Source organism: Sciurus vulgaris (genome assembly GCF_902686455.1).
Source record: "Sciurus vulgaris genome assembly, chromosome: 1".
Classification (NCBI taxonomy): Eukaryota; Metazoa; Chordata; class Mammalia; order Rodentia; family Sciuridae; genus Sciurus; species Sciurus vulgaris.
Genome location: NC_136461.1, coordinates 41,019,340 through 41,037,638, shown reverse-complemented (window position 1 = coordinate 41,037,638; position 18,299 = coordinate 41,019,340). Strand labels below are relative to the sequence as shown.

At 36.1% G+C, this 18,299-nt stretch overlaps 1 protein-coding gene across 15 annotated transcripts in view; it reads right to left on the bottom strand.

Annotated features, from left to right (window-relative positions):
- The window catches only part of OSBPL9 (oxysterol binding protein like 9), a gene marked incomplete at its 5' end in the record, with an annotated part of 149,489 nt that overhangs the window by 7,585 nt on the left and 123,605 nt on the right, over positions 1-18,299 (bottom strand). For 10 of the 15 annotated variants that reach the window (XR_013766296.1, XR_013766297.1, XR_013766298.1 and 7 more), the window contains 5 exons: positions 664-835; positions 3,355-3,440; positions 11,647-11,724; positions 14,743-14,861; positions 14,975-15,087. Coding sequence is in view for 5 of the 15 variants with exons in the window: in XM_079154410.1 (XP_079010536.1) it covers positions 664-835; positions 3,355-3,440; positions 14,743-14,861; positions 14,975-15,087 (490 nt within the window). The remainder of the gene's footprint in view (positions 1-663; positions 836-3,354; positions 3,441-11,646; positions 11,725-14,742; positions 14,862-14,974; positions 15,088-18,299) is intronic. The other 5 variants (XM_079154410.1, XM_079154412.1, XM_079154409.1 and 2 more) reach the window with 1 other exon arrangement.

Sequence of the window (18,299 nt, the reverse complement as noted above, 5' to 3'; positions counted from 1 at the left end):
AGGGCTTTACAATACCACCTAAACACACTAAAATCTCTGGAAGCACCATCTCCAAGTAAGAACTCTCTTCACAGTCTACCCATTCAAGTTCCAAACAGACAGCTCCACTTACATGTCTAATGAACCCTCATGCACTAATTTCAAATCAAAGTTCTTGATTTTTCCCTCCCCAAGTCCAATATTTTCTTACCAGTAAATGACACCACCACCTGCTGAAGCACACTTTCAAGGGCTCATCTCTGATTGACTCCCTTGCCTTTCCTTTCCCAATCCATCTATCAGTTCTACCTCCAAAATACAACTGGAATTAACTACCTCTCTCCTGGAATAATGCCTCTTTGATGGTCTCCTTGCTTCTAAATCTGTTTTTCAGAAAATCATTACAATGGTTTTTTTTCAAAACAATGTGATTCCGACAAGCCACAGAATTATCATTATGTCATACAAGACCCTATATGGTCTGACTTCTTAATCTCCATCCTCATCTCATTCCACTCTTGCCCTTTCTCACTATTTTCAATATACGCTAATTTGACAACAATGTTCTCTGCATGGTAAGCATCTTTTGATCACTGCCTTCATCATTGTTATTTGCCTTTAAATGAGGTGAAATTTTGAATCAGTATACAATTTAGATAAAACAAATGTTGGTACAGAACTCACCGTGTTCTCTTCAGTGTCATTTGGTAATGTCCAGTGACACTGAAAGATTTCACCCAAAATGGGGTTGTATGGCTTTTTGGCAACTGATCCTTTCCTTCCTGCATGAAACGCCGAGAGGTACCATTTCACAACCTGAACCATTCGATCCCTGGGATCTTTCTGGTCACTAATGCTGTTAAGAGACAAAGAAAAAAATTTAGTGCCCTGCTTTTGTGTCAGCATGTCTGCTCTGACGCATGGATCTGAGAGGACCCAGGACCAAGAGTTACAAAGTTTTTTTCTTTTCATTGAGGTATAACATGCATAATTAAATGCATTGATCTTAGTGTTTGAAGAATCTGACAAATGTTTGTATCCATTTACTAAATCACCCATTATTCTAGAAAGTTTTGTCATTCCTCTGTTGCTGTTTAAGCAACTACCAACTTCCCTCATCAGGCAAACAGTGCTTCTAGTTTCTAGTGCCACAGATTAGTTTTGCCTGTTCTAGAACTTCATGTAAGTGCATTCTTTTATTGACAAACAGATATTTCCTGTATCTGTTGTCAATTTTTAATTTAATCCTTTGTCGTCAGAAAATATATCCTATGTGAATATAATTAGTTTAAATCTATTAAGGCTTCCCAGCATATAGTCTGTATTTTTAGTTTTTTTTTTTTTTTTTTTCCTCTATGTGGTCTATCTTAATGAATATTCTAGGCACATTTGAAAAGTTTGTTATACAATTGTTGGGCAGTGTTCAGAAAGGTCAGTTGAGTCAAGCTGACTAATTTACTGTTTTGGATCTTCTATAGACTTATGATTTTCTCAGTAAAACCAGGGAAGAACTGGTGGGTTTGTCTATTTCTTTAGTTGAGTTTTGCTACAGACTCTTGAAGCTGGGTTAACAGATATAAACACACATTCAGGGGTATTTCCTATTTGACACAAATTGTCCTTTTATCATAAAATTTGTCTCAGGTTTTAAAGAAAAATCTCCTCTGATACTAACACAGTCACGCCAACCTTGTTGTGCCTAGTTTATTTTGATCCTTTTCTTTTGTATTTTTTTCTTTTGTGATGCTATAGATCAAACTTAGGGCCTCATGCATACCAGACAAGGACTCTACCATTGCCTCACACCCCTAGCCCTATCCTTTTACTTTAACCAAACAATGTCTTTATATTTCAAGTCTTCCCTTGAAATGGCATATCGCTGCATTGTGTGTTATCCAGTCTAACAACCACTGTTCTCTTAAATTGGGGGCATATTGTATTTATTTTAGCATAATTATTGATGTAAATGGGTTTAAATTCTACCATCTTGATAGTTGTTTTGTACATGTCCTCTTCGTTCTTTATGGCCTTATTCCTCCACTTTTTAAAAAAAATAATCAAGCATTTTCAGTATTCCATTTAATCTCATCTATTATTGCCTTTTTATTCCTTTTCTTTCATACCAGAGATTGAACCCAGAGGCTCATAACCACTGAGCCACATCCCCAGTCCTTTTTAAGACCAGGTCTCACCAAGTTATCTACAGCCTCAATGAGTTGCTAAGGTTGGCCTTGAACTTGTGATCCTCCTGTCTTAGCCTTCCAAGTTGCTGAGATTTCAGGTATTGCCACCACATCCTGTACCTATTGGCTTTTTAGCTGTACTTTTATATTTTTCAAGCAGTTCATCTACCATGAAATTTTAATCCCCACAAAAACAAAACAAAACTACTCTTAAATTTCAGATTTGTATTTAATGAACAACTGACACTATTTTTACTTGCACACACTACCAATAAGATCTTATTTGTTGGGGCTGGGCTGTAGCTGAGTAACAGACTGCTTGACTAGCATATGTGAGGCACTGAGTTCAGTCCTTAGCACCGCATAAATAAGTTAATAAAATAAAGGCATGCTGTCCATCTCAACTACAAAATTTTTTTTTTTAACAAGAGCTTATTTGTTAATTATCTACTAGGCTCAAACACTTCCACATATATTTGTATTTATTTGCCTATATGTCAGCCAATCTGCCCAATCACCATGAAACCTGAGGGATTTGTGTCGGGCTGCAGTGAAACAGTTCCAGGCCAGGGATGCAATCAGAGAAAATAAATTAGAATGTTTTCTATTACAAAGAAAATTTTCCTGCTACCAATGAAAAAGTAATGTGAACATGCCTCCTCATAAACCTATCCTACCTTTACATATATTCTTGTACAGACAAGTAACAATATAAACTTTATGTTTAAAATTTATGACAGTCTAAAATCTGACACTAGACTGTAGACTCAAGAGCACACAAATTTTTTTTTTCTTTCTCCAGTTCATAACAAAGTGCCTGCCAAACAATAGGCATTTTACAAAGGTTTTCTGAACTCAGTTCAGTAAAGCTCTCCCAGAATAGAGTGCAAATAAATTAACAGTATAATCAATGTTTGGATCAAATAAGCTCATAAACATGGCCCTATACATACTGGGCACCTACTAATGGGTTCTTAAGAACTTTTTTTAAAGTGGTAAACTTGGTTGCCTAACAAAATCACCACCACCAGATAACGTAAGCAAACAGACAGGTTTCCAAAATAAACACAACATTCAATCCCTCTGTTACCCAGAAATGTCTAAAAGGCAAGAAGATATTCATTTATCCTGCAAAGGTAGAAGGCTACTGAGAAACAAAATTGAAAAACTGTAAACTACTGTGTTCAAATACCTCACAAACAGGTCCGGATGTGCAAAAAAGTCTGCATACATTTCTAAAAGAGATCTTCTTTCAAGAATAAATGTTGGAAGAACTACCTGAAAAACACACACAATTGACCCATGAGGATTAAATTCCAATCACAGATAGAGTACTGAACTGCTAAAAAATACTCATTCCAATCATGTAACACCCACCAGATACTGCCCAGGCATGTTTCTAAAACACTACTACCTAAATTCATCTGATGCCAAAATGCCCATTAACTAGCCCAGCAAATGAAAAACAGAGAAGGGGTGCTGCATGTTCAAATGTCATCTCCTCTGTGCAAGTTTCCTTTCTCCCTGAGTGCAATGACAGCAACACTGACTCAGCAGCTGTCCTTTGGTATCTTCTATCTGCTAGCGCATTATACAGATACCAACTTACTAAATTATGTAACAGGCCTATAATGAAAAAATTATCCTTATTTTACAGTGGAGAAATAAAAAGCTCAGGAAGTATGAGAAATTTCTTCACTACTCCATTATTAATGTGGAATTCAAAACTGGGTCTGACTTGGGGGGAGGTTTGTTCAGTTTCCTTTCTGTTGATGCTCTGCAGTCACCACTAGGCAGATGTATTAGAAAAATTGATCTACTTATACATTTATATTCTCAAATACAGAATGAGTGCCTAGAATTAAAGGACTAAGTTTTTTTTCTTCATTATTTTTTATTGGTTCATAATAGCTATACATACAATTAGGATTCATTTGGACAATTATAAATGCATGGAATATAATTTGCTCCAATTCAGTTCACTTCCCTCCCCTACTTCTTCCCTCATTCCCTTTCCTATACTCTACTGATCTACTTACACTTTTAAATTTAGTGTCTTACGGATATACATAATGGTGAGTTTCATTGCAGTATATTCATATTTGTGCACTGGAAAGTTAGTTCAGGTTCATTCCACTGTTTTTCCCTTATCCTCTCTCTTTTCCCATCTCCTCAATCTCCTTCCTCTACTCCCCTGATCTTTCTTTTGACAGAATTCCTGCTCCCTACCTCCCATTTATTTTTCTATTTTCTACCCCTTTACCTTAGACTAGCTTCTGTATATCCAAGAAAACTTTACTCAACCTTTGACTTTCTGGGTATGACTTATTTCACTTAGCATGATAGTCTCTAGTTCCATTCATTTACAAATGACATAGTTTCATTATTTTTTATGGATGAGTAACACTCAACTGTGTGTGTGTGTGTGTATATATATATATTTAGTCCACATTTTCTTCATCCATTCATCTGTTAAAAGGATACCTAGGCTGGTTCCAGAGTTTGGCTATTGTGAACTGTGCTACTCCAAACACTGATGTGGCTGCTTCCCTACAGTGTGCTGATTTTAGATATTTTTGAAATACATGGAGGAGTGGGATAGTTGGGTCATATGGGGGTTCCATTCCTAGTTTTTTGAGAAACCTCCATACTGCTTTCCAGAGTGGATCTACTAATTTGCAGTCCCACCAACAATACATGAGTGTACCTTTTTCCCCACATTCTCACCAACCCATATTATTGTTTGTAGTCTTGATAATGGCCATTCTGACTAGAGTGAAATGAAATCTCAATGTGGTTTTGATTTGCATTTCCCTAATTGCTAGATATGTTGAATATTTTTCCATGTATTTGTTGGCCATTTGTATTTCTTTTGAGAAATGTGTTTAGTTCTTTTGCCCATTTATTTATTGGCTTATTTGTGTTTTTGGTGTTGAGTTCTTTATATATTCTGGGTATTAATGTCCGGAGGAGCAGGTGGCAAAGATCTTCTCTCATTCTGTAGGTTCTCTCTTCATGCTCTTGTTTCCTTTGCTGTACATTAGTTTTTTAGTTTGATGGCATCCCACTGACTTTTAGTTTTATTTCTTGCTCTCTTTGTAAGGGAAGTTGGTTCCTATACCAATAGGTTGGGAGTGTTGGGCCTACCTTTTCTTCTAACATTTGCAGAGTTTCTAATTCCTAGGACTTTAATCCACTTTGAGTTGACTTCTATGCACAGTGAGAGCTTCATTCTTTTAGATACGGACATCCAGTTTTCCTAGCACCATTGTTAAAAAGACTATCTTTGTTTTTTTAAAAACACTATCTTTGGGTTGGGGTTACAGCTCAGCGGTAAAGCACTTGCCTAGCATGTGAGGCTCTGGGTTTGATTCTCAGTACCACACATAAATAAATAAAAAATAAAGGTCCACTGACAACTAAAAAAAAAAAATTTTTTTTTTTTTTTAAAAGACTATCTTTTCTCTAATGTATGTTTTTGGGAACATGTGTTTTAGTATCAGATAACTGTATTTATGTGGGTTTGTGTTTGCATCTTATATTCCAACAACCTTCATGTCTGTTCTGGTGCCAGTACCAAGCTGCTTTTGTTATTTTACCTCTGTAGTACAATTTTGGGCCTGGTACTATGATGCTCCAGCGTGGTTTCTTTTTGATTGCTTTGGCTATCTATTATGGGTCTCTTATTTTTCCAAATGAATTTTAGTACTACTTTTTCTAGTTCTGTGAAGAATATCATTGGTATTCTGATGGGGCTTGCACAGAATCTGTGTAATGCTTTGGGCAGTGCTGCCACTTTGCCAATTAAGTCTACCTAGCCCAGAACATGGGATGTCTGAGCATCTCTTAAGGTCTTCTTCAAGTCTTTTCTTCAGGGTTCTACAGTTTCCATTGCAGAGGTCCTTTGCAAACCTCACATTCCATAATTCTCAGGTTTGGTTGTGTGTGTGTGTGTGTGTGTGTGTGTGTGACTTTTTTTTTTTTTTTTGAGTTTTTTGTGAATCAATCATTTTCCTGATTTCTTTTTCAGCAGATCCATTATTGGAGTATAGGGTACAACTGATTTATGTATGTTTATCTTGGTGAAAGTGGGCATCCTTGTCTTGCTCTTGTTTTTATAGGAAATGCGTTCAGTTTTTCTCTGTTCAGTTTGATGCTGCCTTTAGGTTTGTCATATATAGCCTTTACAATGCTGAGGTAGCTTCTCTAGTGTTTTAAACATAAATGGGCACAGCATTTTGTCAAATGCTTTTTCTGCATCTATGTAGATTAATCGTATGATTCTTGTCCATATCTATTTATGTAGTGAATTATATTTATTGACTTGCCTATGTTAAACCAAACTTACATACCTGGAATGAAACCCACTTGATCATGGTGCACAATCTTTTTGATGTGCTTTTATGTGTTGTTCGTCAATATTTTATTAGGAATTTTTGCCATTTGTGTTCATCAGGGATACTGGTCTTGAGTTTTCTTTCTTTGAAGCATCTCTGTCTAGTTTTGGTATTGGGGTGATATCAGCTTCACAGAATGATTTTGGCAGTGTTCCCTCCTTTTCTATTTCACAGAATAATTTGGGAAGAATAGGTATTAGTTCTTCTTTAAACATCCAGTAGAAATCAGCAGAGAATCTGTCTGATCCTGGGCTTTTCTTTGTTGTAAGGCTTTTGAGAGCTGCTTCAATTTTCTTACTTGATATTGGTTTGTTGACATTTTCTAAATCCTCATGCTTTAATCTGAGTCTAGGAAGTTGTCCATCTTTTAGATTTTCTAGTTTATTGGTTTACAGATTTTCAAAATAGTCTCTAATGATTCTCTGAATTTCTATGGTGTCTGTGGTGATGTTTCCTTTTTCCTCTCCAACTTTATTAATTTGAGACTGCTCTCTCTTTCTCTTGGTTAGTTTGGCTAAGGGTTTATCCATCTTGTTTATTCTTTTAAAATACTTTTTGATTCTTTGTGTTATTTTTTTATTCTCAATTTCACTAATTTTGGCTCTGATTTTTATAATTTCCTGTCTGCTGGTGTTAGTTTGTTCTTCTTTTTCTAGTGTCTGGAGGTGTAATGTTAGATTATTTGTTATTTTTCTATTTTTTTAATGTATGGACTTAATGCTATAAGTGGTCTTCTTAGAACTGCCATCATACTGTCCCACAGATTTTGATATGTCATATCACTGTTCTCATTTGTTTCTAAGAATTTTTTTATTGTTGTTACATAGGTATATTGTATATATGCTGAGGCACAGAGAGTGAAACAATGCAAATACAATTACAATTCATAATAATACTTGGTTTTGTTGTCCCCAGGAACTGTCCCATTTCTCAGCTGCCTCCCAAACTTCAGCACTTCCCCACAGTATCAACCTAATGCTGGGGGACAGGAAGAGTAAGCAGGTTAGGGTAGTGGGTGGGCTCTGCCAAGGCAGTGCCGGTGACCCAGCGGGACTACTCCAGGATGGGAAGGCAAGGCACAAATTAGTGGTAGATGGTGGGGGAGGTGGCATCTCTAAGGAGGGATGGGGCTGGAGCAGCTGCTAGTCTCAGTGTGCTGGGCCGGGTCTACTCCCCTACCCATCCTCCACAGCCCTGCCTCTGGACCCTCTCCCCGTCCCCAGAACCCCTTCTGCATGGATCACATACAAATTGGGCACATTATAAAATGGCATAACACAACTTCACAATATCCATGGCTAGGGCTTTCTTTTTCATTTTTTTTTTCTATACAATGTACAATTCCTTTTAAGTAGATCAAAAAATAGAGTATACACACAAATGAGTCCTTGTTATAACATCTTGGCATCAAACATCATAAGCTAATAAAGATACTGATGAAAGGGAAGGGAACCTAGGACTAGGATTGGGGAGGACGTGGGAAGAGAAGGGTTATGCACTTTTTGGAGGAATGAGGAGAAAAGGAAATGGTTGGGGAAAAGGAACAAAAGTAAAATATTAAGAAGCATCTTTACAAAGCATTCTACAGCTAATTTCTTTCAAAGGGAAAAGGAAAGGTAAAAAAGGAAGAAAACATTTATCTGTGTCTTTAAAAATACTTTTTAAAAAAAGTCTACCATACATATATCCAAAAATGTGGCAAAAATATTTATTCTAGCAATGGAGCGAGTCCAGATGCTGTTGTCAAGTGACAAAACAAACTGACAAATAAGGACCTCTGTCCCCCAGTTTTATCCAAGTCTTACCACTAATCCACCTGTCTCAGGTTTTTAGGGAGTTAAGACACCATCCATGAATGAGTGCTGTAGTGCTGCTGAGTCTGGAGGAAGCCAGGCAGAACTGGTGGGATCCTCACTCTAATAATACCCAGAAATTCAAAGGTCCAGGTGTAAATGACAACTCTGTGAACATAGGGTCTTTCCTTCCATCCTCAGGGCACCAGGATTAGTGTCAACAAGGACCAAGGCCTGGGGATGATAGCAACCCTAGACCTGGAGGGACATGAGACAATCAGAGATGAAAAAGCAAAAGACTTGAGGAAGACAGAAAGGGGAGAAGGAGGGTGCCAAGGAGGTGAAGGCTAATGCTTTACCATGATTAAGGAGAACTCACCCCATCACTAATCCCTGGGGAGGGTATAAAGATAGGGTGGAGAGAGGGTAAGAAATCAAATCTCAGCAATTAAGCAAATGGTCACAGACCTATCCTAGTCAATAAGCAGTGTCTCTATGTAACTGACCCTGAGGGGACTTGAAAATAGGGAAGATTCTACCCGTCTCCCCTATGGTCTCAGCACTGGAGTATGGTCTTTCCTTCCTCATCACGCCCCATCTCTACACATCTTACTTCCAAATCCCATTCAAGGTGGCCTGGCTCCCAGGGCAGGGACAGCCCCCAGACAGAGGTATTGAACATTCTCTGTTCCTAACTTTTAATCTGAACAAACTTGGACACTTTGTACCTCTGAGGGTCAGGGAGACATAACGGAAATGGCACTTCACCATGGGGTGCAGGGAAACTACACAGACATGCCACAAGGCAAAATGATTATAGGAAAAACACAAAGGAAAAAAAAAAGCTTCCAATTCTGTGGAAGAGGGAAAAGCAAAACCAAACAATTTATCCAGTGCTTTCGAAGTGTTCCTAAGAATTTTTTTTTATTTATCCCGATTTCTTCTGCTATCCAGTCATCATTCAAAAGTGTATTATTTAACTTCCAACTGTTAGAATGATTTCTATTTTTTATCTTGTCATTGATTTCTAATTTCATTCCATTATGACCTGATAGGATGCGAGTAATTATCTCTTTTGAGTATTAATTATCTCTTTTGAGTATCTTAGTGTTTGCTAAGATCTGCTTTGTGACCTAAAATATGGTCTATTTAAGAAAATGTTCCAAGTGCTGAGAAGAAAGTGAATTCATTCATTGATGGATGAAATATTCTGTAGATGTCTGTTAGGTCCATTTGATTAATAGTATTTTTTAGATGATCTATCTAAATGTGAGATAGGTGTGGTAAAATCACCCCGTATTAAAGCATTATGGTCTATTTGATTCTTGATACTGAGAAAGGTTTTTTTATGTGTGCAGATGCATCACTGTTTAGGGCATAAATATTTTATAATCATTATTTCTTGTTGTTGGATAATTCCTGTAATAACTATAGAATATATTCTTTCTCTTCTGATTGATTTTTGCTTGAAGTCCACTTTGTCTGATATGAGAGTAGTTATCCCACTTACTTTGGCTACCATTTGCATGGTATATCTTTTCCCACCCTTTCAACTTCAGTCTGTGAATGTCTTTGTACAGTAAGTCCCCTGTAAACAGTATATTGTAAGGTCCTGTTCTTTAATCCAATCAGTCAATTGATGACTTCTGATTGAAGAGTTTAGACCAAATTCAAAGTTATTATAGAGAAGTGATTTTTTATTTCCTGCCATTTTTATTTATTTCTAATGTTTAATTCAGACTTGAATCTTACCAGGACTATTTCACAATGGTACTCCCTGCTAGTAAGTAAAAAAAATTTAAGCAATAAAAGATAAACAAAAGGAAGAAGAGAATAAAGATTGAAAATCAACAAATTCAGTGTACATAAGACTGAGGCCATTAGTTTTATATTCAGGGACTGTGACTGTGGCAAAGTAAAGGAGATAGGAAATTAGAATATGGGAAGAAATGTGAATGGTGAAGATTAATCAATAAAAAAGTAAAAAATTTCATTAAGAGTCAGGCATGGTGGTACACACCTGTAATTCTAGCGACTTGGGAGGCTGAGGCAGGAGAGTCAAGAGTTCAAAGAGCCTCAGTAAAAGCGAGACACTAAGCAACTCAGTGAGACCCTGTCTCTAAATAAATACAAAACAGGGCTGGGGAAGCGGCTTAGTGGGGGAATACCCCTGAGTTCAATTAAAAATAAATAAATAAAGAACTTCATTAAGGAATGGAGAATAGAACCAACATTTGAATTTTAGGTGGAAGGTAAGAAATATCATACAAGAAATACTCTAAGTACCCTGGAAGTCCTATTGAAGAAACTGTCACGTTGTTTGGGGGAACAGAAGGAGGGCCAATCTGGGAAATAATTCATTGTGGCAGCATTAGAGAAGAGCTGTAAAAAAAGAATAATGCTATAATAAAGGGAAAACAGAAGAAAAAGACATGGAGATGAGGGAAAAGAGACAAGAATAGTGACAGATACTAAACAGAGAACCAGTGTGGGTAGGTATGCAATCTACCCACAGTTTGTAGGAATACAAGCTTGGAAAGAGACACTAAATGGTTACATTTGGAATCTACTATCAGATGCCAGTGTTTAAATTTGAAGGAAACATTTTCTTTTCACAGAACATATATGTTCAAAGTCTAAATATGGTTAGATTGGCAGAGAAGCTTATATACTCATTTGATATAAGTTCCTATCACTTTGGAGAACTCAGAAATTATAAACCACTAAGTAAGAATATTGGAAAACAAAGCAGGGGTAAATACCATTAATGTATAAGCAGTTCTTACAACTCAAAAAGAAAAAGACTGGGCTGGGGTTGCAGCTCAGCTGTAGAGCGCTTGCCTAGCACATGTGAGATACTGGGTTTGATCCTTAGCAGCACAAAAAATAGATAAATTAATTAATTAAATAAAGGTATTGTGTTCACCCACAACTACAAAAAATTAAATAGAAAAAAAAAAAAAGAAAAGGATTACTACGCTACTCCAACAGAAAACAGACAAAATGAACAGGCAATTTGGGGGCAGGGCAAAGGAAAGAATAAAGAAATACCTAAAACACATTTTAAAAGTTTGATCTCACTCATAATCTAAGAAAAAAAAAATTCTTCTACTTATATAATTTTCTTGAGAAATTTTCTCATGAAACAGACCTTCAGTGTTTTTACCACAATATTATGTATTATGTCAAACTGCTGGAACACTGATGAAAGGGAACTGGGTTTAGCTGTCTTCAAACTGGGTTTAGGCACTTGTTTTGCACTTAGCTGGGGGAGAGCCTAGAAAATGAACTTACCTTCTGTAAGTTCCTGCAGAAGGAGGATAATTGCATGCCTGGCTTAGATCTTAGGGTTGTTTTGAAGATACCTGTTATCTGCAGTATTTCCAAAAAGGAAAAGTTATTTGGAAAATAAACTATTTTTGGAAAGTATCTGAAAAAAATGTGGTTTTTAAAAAATATTTTTAAATTGTTGATAGACATTTTATTTAATTAATTTATTTACATGTGGTGCTGAGAATTGAACCCAATGCCTTGCATATACCAGGCAAGCACTCTACCACTGAGCCACAACCCCAGGCCCTAAAAATAATGTTTTTTAGAAACAGGAGATTAAGAGGGAAGGAAAAATAACAGAATGAGACAACATCATTACCCTATGTACATGTATGATTACACAAATGGTATGACTCTACTTCATGTACAGCCAGAAACACAAGTTGTATCCCATTTGTTTACAATGAATCAAAAGAAATAAATTATTTAAAAAATACAGTAGTTTCCCTTATTTGGGGCTTTACTTTTTGAGGTCACAGTGACCTGACACCAACCATGATTTGAAAATATTAAATGGAAAATTCCAAAAAAAAAAAAAAAAAAAAGAAACAGTAGATTAAGATAAAAATTTAAGCATTATTATAATTATACTTCTGAATACATAAAGGAATCACTATTTCACAAACTACTGGCAGTTGGAGCCATTTGTGCCAATGAAGATTTCTAAAATGGCTAATTTTTGACACATTATAAAAAATTATTATAATACCACTCATAACAAACTTTTATTGGCTATGGACTACAATATGAATTATCTGAAAGGAAAAACTGTGAGTTTAAGAATACTAATCTGACGGGGCTGGGGTTATGGCTCAGTGGTGGAGTCCTTGCCAAGCACCTGTGAGGCACTGGGCTTGATCCTCAGCACCACATAAAAATAAATAAATTTCCCAGGCAAGGTGGAGCACACCTGTAATCCCAGATGCTGGGGGGTGGGGTGACTGAGGCAGGAAGATCACAAGTTCAAAGCCAGCCTCAGCTAAAATGAGGCACTAAGCAACTCTGTCAGAACCTGTCTCCAAACAAAATACAAAACAGGGCTGGGGATGTGGTTCAGGGGTTGAGTGCCCCTGAGTTCAATCCCTAGCACCCTAAATAAATAAATTTTAAAATAAAGATATTGCTATATCTACCTACAACTAAAAATATTTTTTTAAAAATTACAAATCTGATTGTGGCACACATTTTTATTCATCTACTTAAGTCCCTGCTTCATTCCTAGCAGAGCTCTGATTCATTTCGGGTTGGCCACAGGTTGCCACAGGTTGCCTCTCTTAGGTCTCAGGAGCAGATGTGTATTAATTTGAACCAATCTTTTAACCCCCTTGCCAGTGATTGGTTTAGGCATAAACATGTCTGAATCTGGCCAATGAGATTCAATGCAAAGTGTGCTGGGTCAATTCTACCAAAAAATGTCCTTCCTAACAATAATAAGGTCAATTAGTTATGCTACCTAATGATTACTAAAGTAATTCTGGAGACAAATGCCTATAAGTATTCTCCTACCTAGAACATTCCTGTTAAGTATGTTGAGTTCCACAAATTGTTATCCTTGTGTTTCTAAATAAAAGGTTCAATTATAGATAGAGTTAGGTGCCACGTAACTGATCAAAATGGACCTCATATAGGACAGTAGTCCCATAAAATTATAATATAGCCTAGAAGTGTAGTAGGCTATACCATTTAGGTTTGTGTAACAATGTTCACACAATGACAAAATTGCCTAAACACAGATCTCTCAGACCATATCCCTGTGGTTAAATGACTCATGACTATCATTTTTTAAAAATATTTTTTAGTTGTCAATGAACCATTATTTTATTTATATGCAATGCTGAGAATTAAACCCAGTGTGTCACACATGCTAGGCAAGTGCTCTATCACTGAGCCACAACCCTAGTCCATGACTGTCATTTTTTAAGAGGTATTAATAGATTACTAATTTCTGTAATAGCTCTCTAAATTCAAGATCAAAATGAAGTTCACCAGTGACAAAGTACTGGAATTGATTTTGTCAAAACTAAAGTGAAAAATTCTAAATGTACTAAAAGTTCTAAAGATAGGTAGAATAAGTCAACCAATAAAATGAAAGGTACACAGTTCAAATCCTCCAGACAAAGGCAACGGATGAAATGTGGGAAAGATAACACATTTTAAAAATCACAAGCAGGTTAGAATCAGTGTTCTGCCACCTTAGTATGACTCAGCCAAATTTTAACCTGAGGGCTGGAGTTGTAGTTTAGTGGTACAGAGCCTGCCTGGCACATGTGAGGCACTAGGTTCAATCCTCAACAACACATAACAATAAATTTTAAAAAAGAAGGTATTGTGTCCATCTACAACTTAAAAAACAATTTTTTTAACCTGAATTTAGATTCCTCATCTATAAAATGGAGTTAAACAATGCCTACTTTGTAATGCTCTAGGGAGAGTAAGTAGAAATGAGGCTTCTTAGCTTGGTGGGAGAGATACACAGATACACTAGTCTACTAAATTACTTTGTGTACAGCTCCATATTTAAATTCAAATTCAAATCCAGAATACAGTCATTATATGGCTCAACATGTATCTCCTAATTCTTACAACAACACTGCAAAGGAGGCCACTGTATGTTCACTTTGCAGGAATCACGGAGAAAGGGACTTGGCTCAAGGTCACGTGGTTCAGCATTACCAGAGGTAGAAGGTAAACAATACCACAGATCCTTCCACCCCAAGACTGGAACTCTGTTCATTGTGATTCTATGAACAAAGCATTGTTATTGAAGTTTTTGCTCAAACTACTAACCAAGACAATTACTATTTCTCATTTAAATAAAATAAAAATAAAATTCAAATCTCAATTTACACAACACATATTCTCCATGAAATCATAAGTGAACTTACATCAGTCATCTACATTTTCAGATTACTTGTCTATATATTAAATCACAAGACCCAAGTATATATAGAAGTTATATATCATTTTACATATAAACATAAACCTTACAATCACCACCAATCACTGGGAATCACATATACAGATTGTCTTAAACCAGATCCCAAATTTAGCTCTTACCTTAGTAAGATCCATTCCAAGCCTAACCTGTGACAAGAGGTGCATGATAACACTCTTGTGCTCCTCCACTGACCCTGCCTCCCCATCATCGTCTCTGTCGTCATGTGAATCAAAAAGGTCTAAAACAAAACAGATCTTCTTAGACTGGTATAAAATTGGGTCAATTTGTGCTGCTATCAGTATTACAAATGTTTCTAAGATTAAAAACATTAAATTTTCAAAAGTCCTTTACCAGCATCACTTGTCCCATTGGACATGGAAGAATTCAGTGATTCTGTGGTGTCTGGGCGCTTTAGGCTATTTCCCGAACTGCTGTGTGTCAAGACTGAGGCAGATCCAGAAGAACTTAAAAAAAAAAAAAAAAAAAGTTAACCACCTTAAGCTAAAGAAAGTAATTTGAAGTCATAGCAAGATGTTCACTCATAGAGTTACCTAAAACCAAAATATACTGATGGGTGACAAACAATTCTTACAGTTTATAGGTTACACACATGCATACATATATACACTTTCCATCTTTCTCCCTGTCACCCACATTCTAAGACTGAACTGTGGTCTGATGACAAGGTCTCTTGTCTTGTGCTTTTTGCATGGTATATTCAACCAAGTCATGTTTTAAGACAAGGCATCAAATATTAGTGACATTTTTGCCTCTGCATTCAAGTCTGAAACTAAAATTAATTTTCTGATTTTCTGCTTTGTATATATGCAGATATGTCACGACACTTAGCAACAATTTCTAGAACCTCAAAAGTCAACAGTCAAGGGGCTAGAGTTGTGGCTCAGTGGTAGAGTGCTTGCCTAACACGAGTGAGGCACTGGATTCAATTCTCAGCACCACATAAAAAAAAATAAACATATGGTGGCCATCTATAACTATTTTTTTTTTAAAGTCAACAATCTATTACTAAGTCTCAGAAAGATGTCTTATCTACATTTCTGAGATCCTTTGATAAAAGCCACAATGGTATTAATATTCTTTCCAGTCATTAAAAAAGTATATTTGAAATTATGAAATAAAAATTATTTTTTCAAGTAAATTTATGATAACTGGCTTTATAAACTGGTTAACAGGTCTAAAGAAAGCTTCCTATATTAAGATTATTATACCTGTGACCATAATTTACTCAGGGAAGTATTTGTATATAAATTGAAGAATAATCAGAATGGCATGGTTAACTTCTTTTTTTTAAACTGGGAACTGAACCCAGGGGCACTTAACCACTGAGCCACATCCCCAGTCCTGCACCCCACCTTTTGAACTTTTTATTTCAAGACAGGGTCTAAATTGCTGAGGCTGGTCTCAAACTTGTAATCCTCCTGCCTCAGCCTCCCAAGGTGCTGGGATTACATGTATGAGCCACTAAATCCAACTATAGTTTACTTATTAAATGTAGGGAAATCAGTTTTCTCATACTTCAGATATGTAATAATCATGATTTTATTACAAATCTTGAGTGTAAAACATTATGTATTCTAACTTATACATAAGTTCACCCTTATTACATTATCTTTTCTTTAAAATAACAACAATTTTATAAAGCGCTTTAAGGTTCACAGTAAACCTAAGCCGAAAGTACAGTGCCCCATCACAACATCCCACACGTTACAAATGCTAATTCTACATTATCACCCGAAATCCATGGCTTAGTGAGGATTCAGTCTTGGTGTTATGCATTCTATGTGTTATCATCAGACAAATATATGATGATATGTATCCACCAATACAACTGCATACAAAATAAGTTTTAATGCCCTAAAAATCCTTATATTAGCACTAAAATATTCACCTATTAAGATTACACTACATATTCTTGATTAAACATTGTTTGCCCTGGTTACTTACCTGTTTTTGATCTATTTTTCAAAAAATCCTTAAAAGAACTAAATATTACTTCTTGGATACTTAACTAACATACATCACAAGGTACTATAACTAATGCCTATCTTACCAGTTTTGAGAGGCAATGGAAAATAGAAATAAAAGACTTAAGAGAAATCAAATTATCATTAAATAAAAGAACTGCATGAAAATTACCTTCCAAGTTTCTGTGGTTTTTAATGATCATCAAAATAGTCAAACTTTTTAAATCAATTGACGTAAAAACTTCAAATCTTATAAAACATAACTCATATTTTAGATGAAATGCCAAAACTCCAAAGTACTTATGCTATGCTTTTTCTCTTTACCCATGATTAGGAACCATGCCTAAGCTGGATGCAGTAGCACACCACACACCTGTAAGCCCAGCAACTAGTGAGATTGAGGTAGGAAAACCACAAGTTGGAGGCCAGCCTCAGCAATTCAGGGATACCATCAGTAACTTAGCAAGACCCAGTCTCAAAAGAAAAAATAAAAAGGACTATGGGCACTGCTCAGTGGTAAAGTGCTCCTGGGTTCAATCCCCAGTAATAAAACAAAAGAAAAAAGGGATAAATTCTCAGCCATTCCATAATTTGCCTCATTCAGAGTAATATTTAAAGAATATAGTTAATAACAGACAAAAACATACATGGGTACAGGACAGGTGTATCTGCAATGGGCTCACTTGTCTAGAATTTAAATGTAGGATCATGAAGTACAAAAATATTTAAGTTCTGAACTTAATTACAATAACAATTTACTGAGTACTCAGAATGTGACATATACTCTAAAACAACCCTATAAGGGAAGCATAATTACTCTCAAACACACAGATGCTCACAGGGTCAATGATGGATTTGAGGCCATACACTGGAAACCACTGGAGTCATTTCAAACACCATTTGACTCCAAAGCAGAAGTTCTTTCCAATACATACTCATCTAACTTATAAATGTGTAAACCACACTGCTGAGTAACACAGTTCAGAAGTAAGCTATCGTTACTACAAATTTTTAGAAACAGCAGTGAAAGGACTTAAGTTATTAAACTCTCTTCCTTCAAGGATAGAGGGGGGGAAAATATGGTATGAGAGTAAGAAAACTAGTGGGAGCAGCTGATGGTGAGCAGTGTCACAGTCAGAATTGGAAGACTTCAGAGGCCAGGCAGAGAATATACTATATGTGAGTAGGGCAAGGGTACAAGACAGTGTGGAACTCAAGCCAGCACACTAACTTTAAAGGGATTTAAAACCTGCAAATTAACACTGAATCCTTTCAAGTGGGAAGCATATAACTGCGTGTTTGGGGCAGGGCACAGGGAAAGCACAAAGAAGTTTAAAATAAAGAGTGGGAGCAGCCCACCAGTCTGCAAATGAACTTGCAGACACGCCTATCACAACAAATACTTTAAATTTTTCTATTTCATTAAAGTTTCAGGAGTATCCTTTAAGCTGGTGCCAGAGACTAACAGTGAAGCTGTAAGGAGTCAACCATACATTATCAAGCTTTTACTGTATACGCTTTAAGAGGATGGAAAGATGAGTCCATTTACTAGAAAGACATTTGCAAGTGTGTTTTGTTTAGAGTAATAGCTAATGCCTGGCATAAGAGACTGTTTTTAACTCTGTTTAAAACAAAGATGGAACTTTAATATCGACCTTTTAATTGGAATTTTCTTATAAATGTTTATTTCC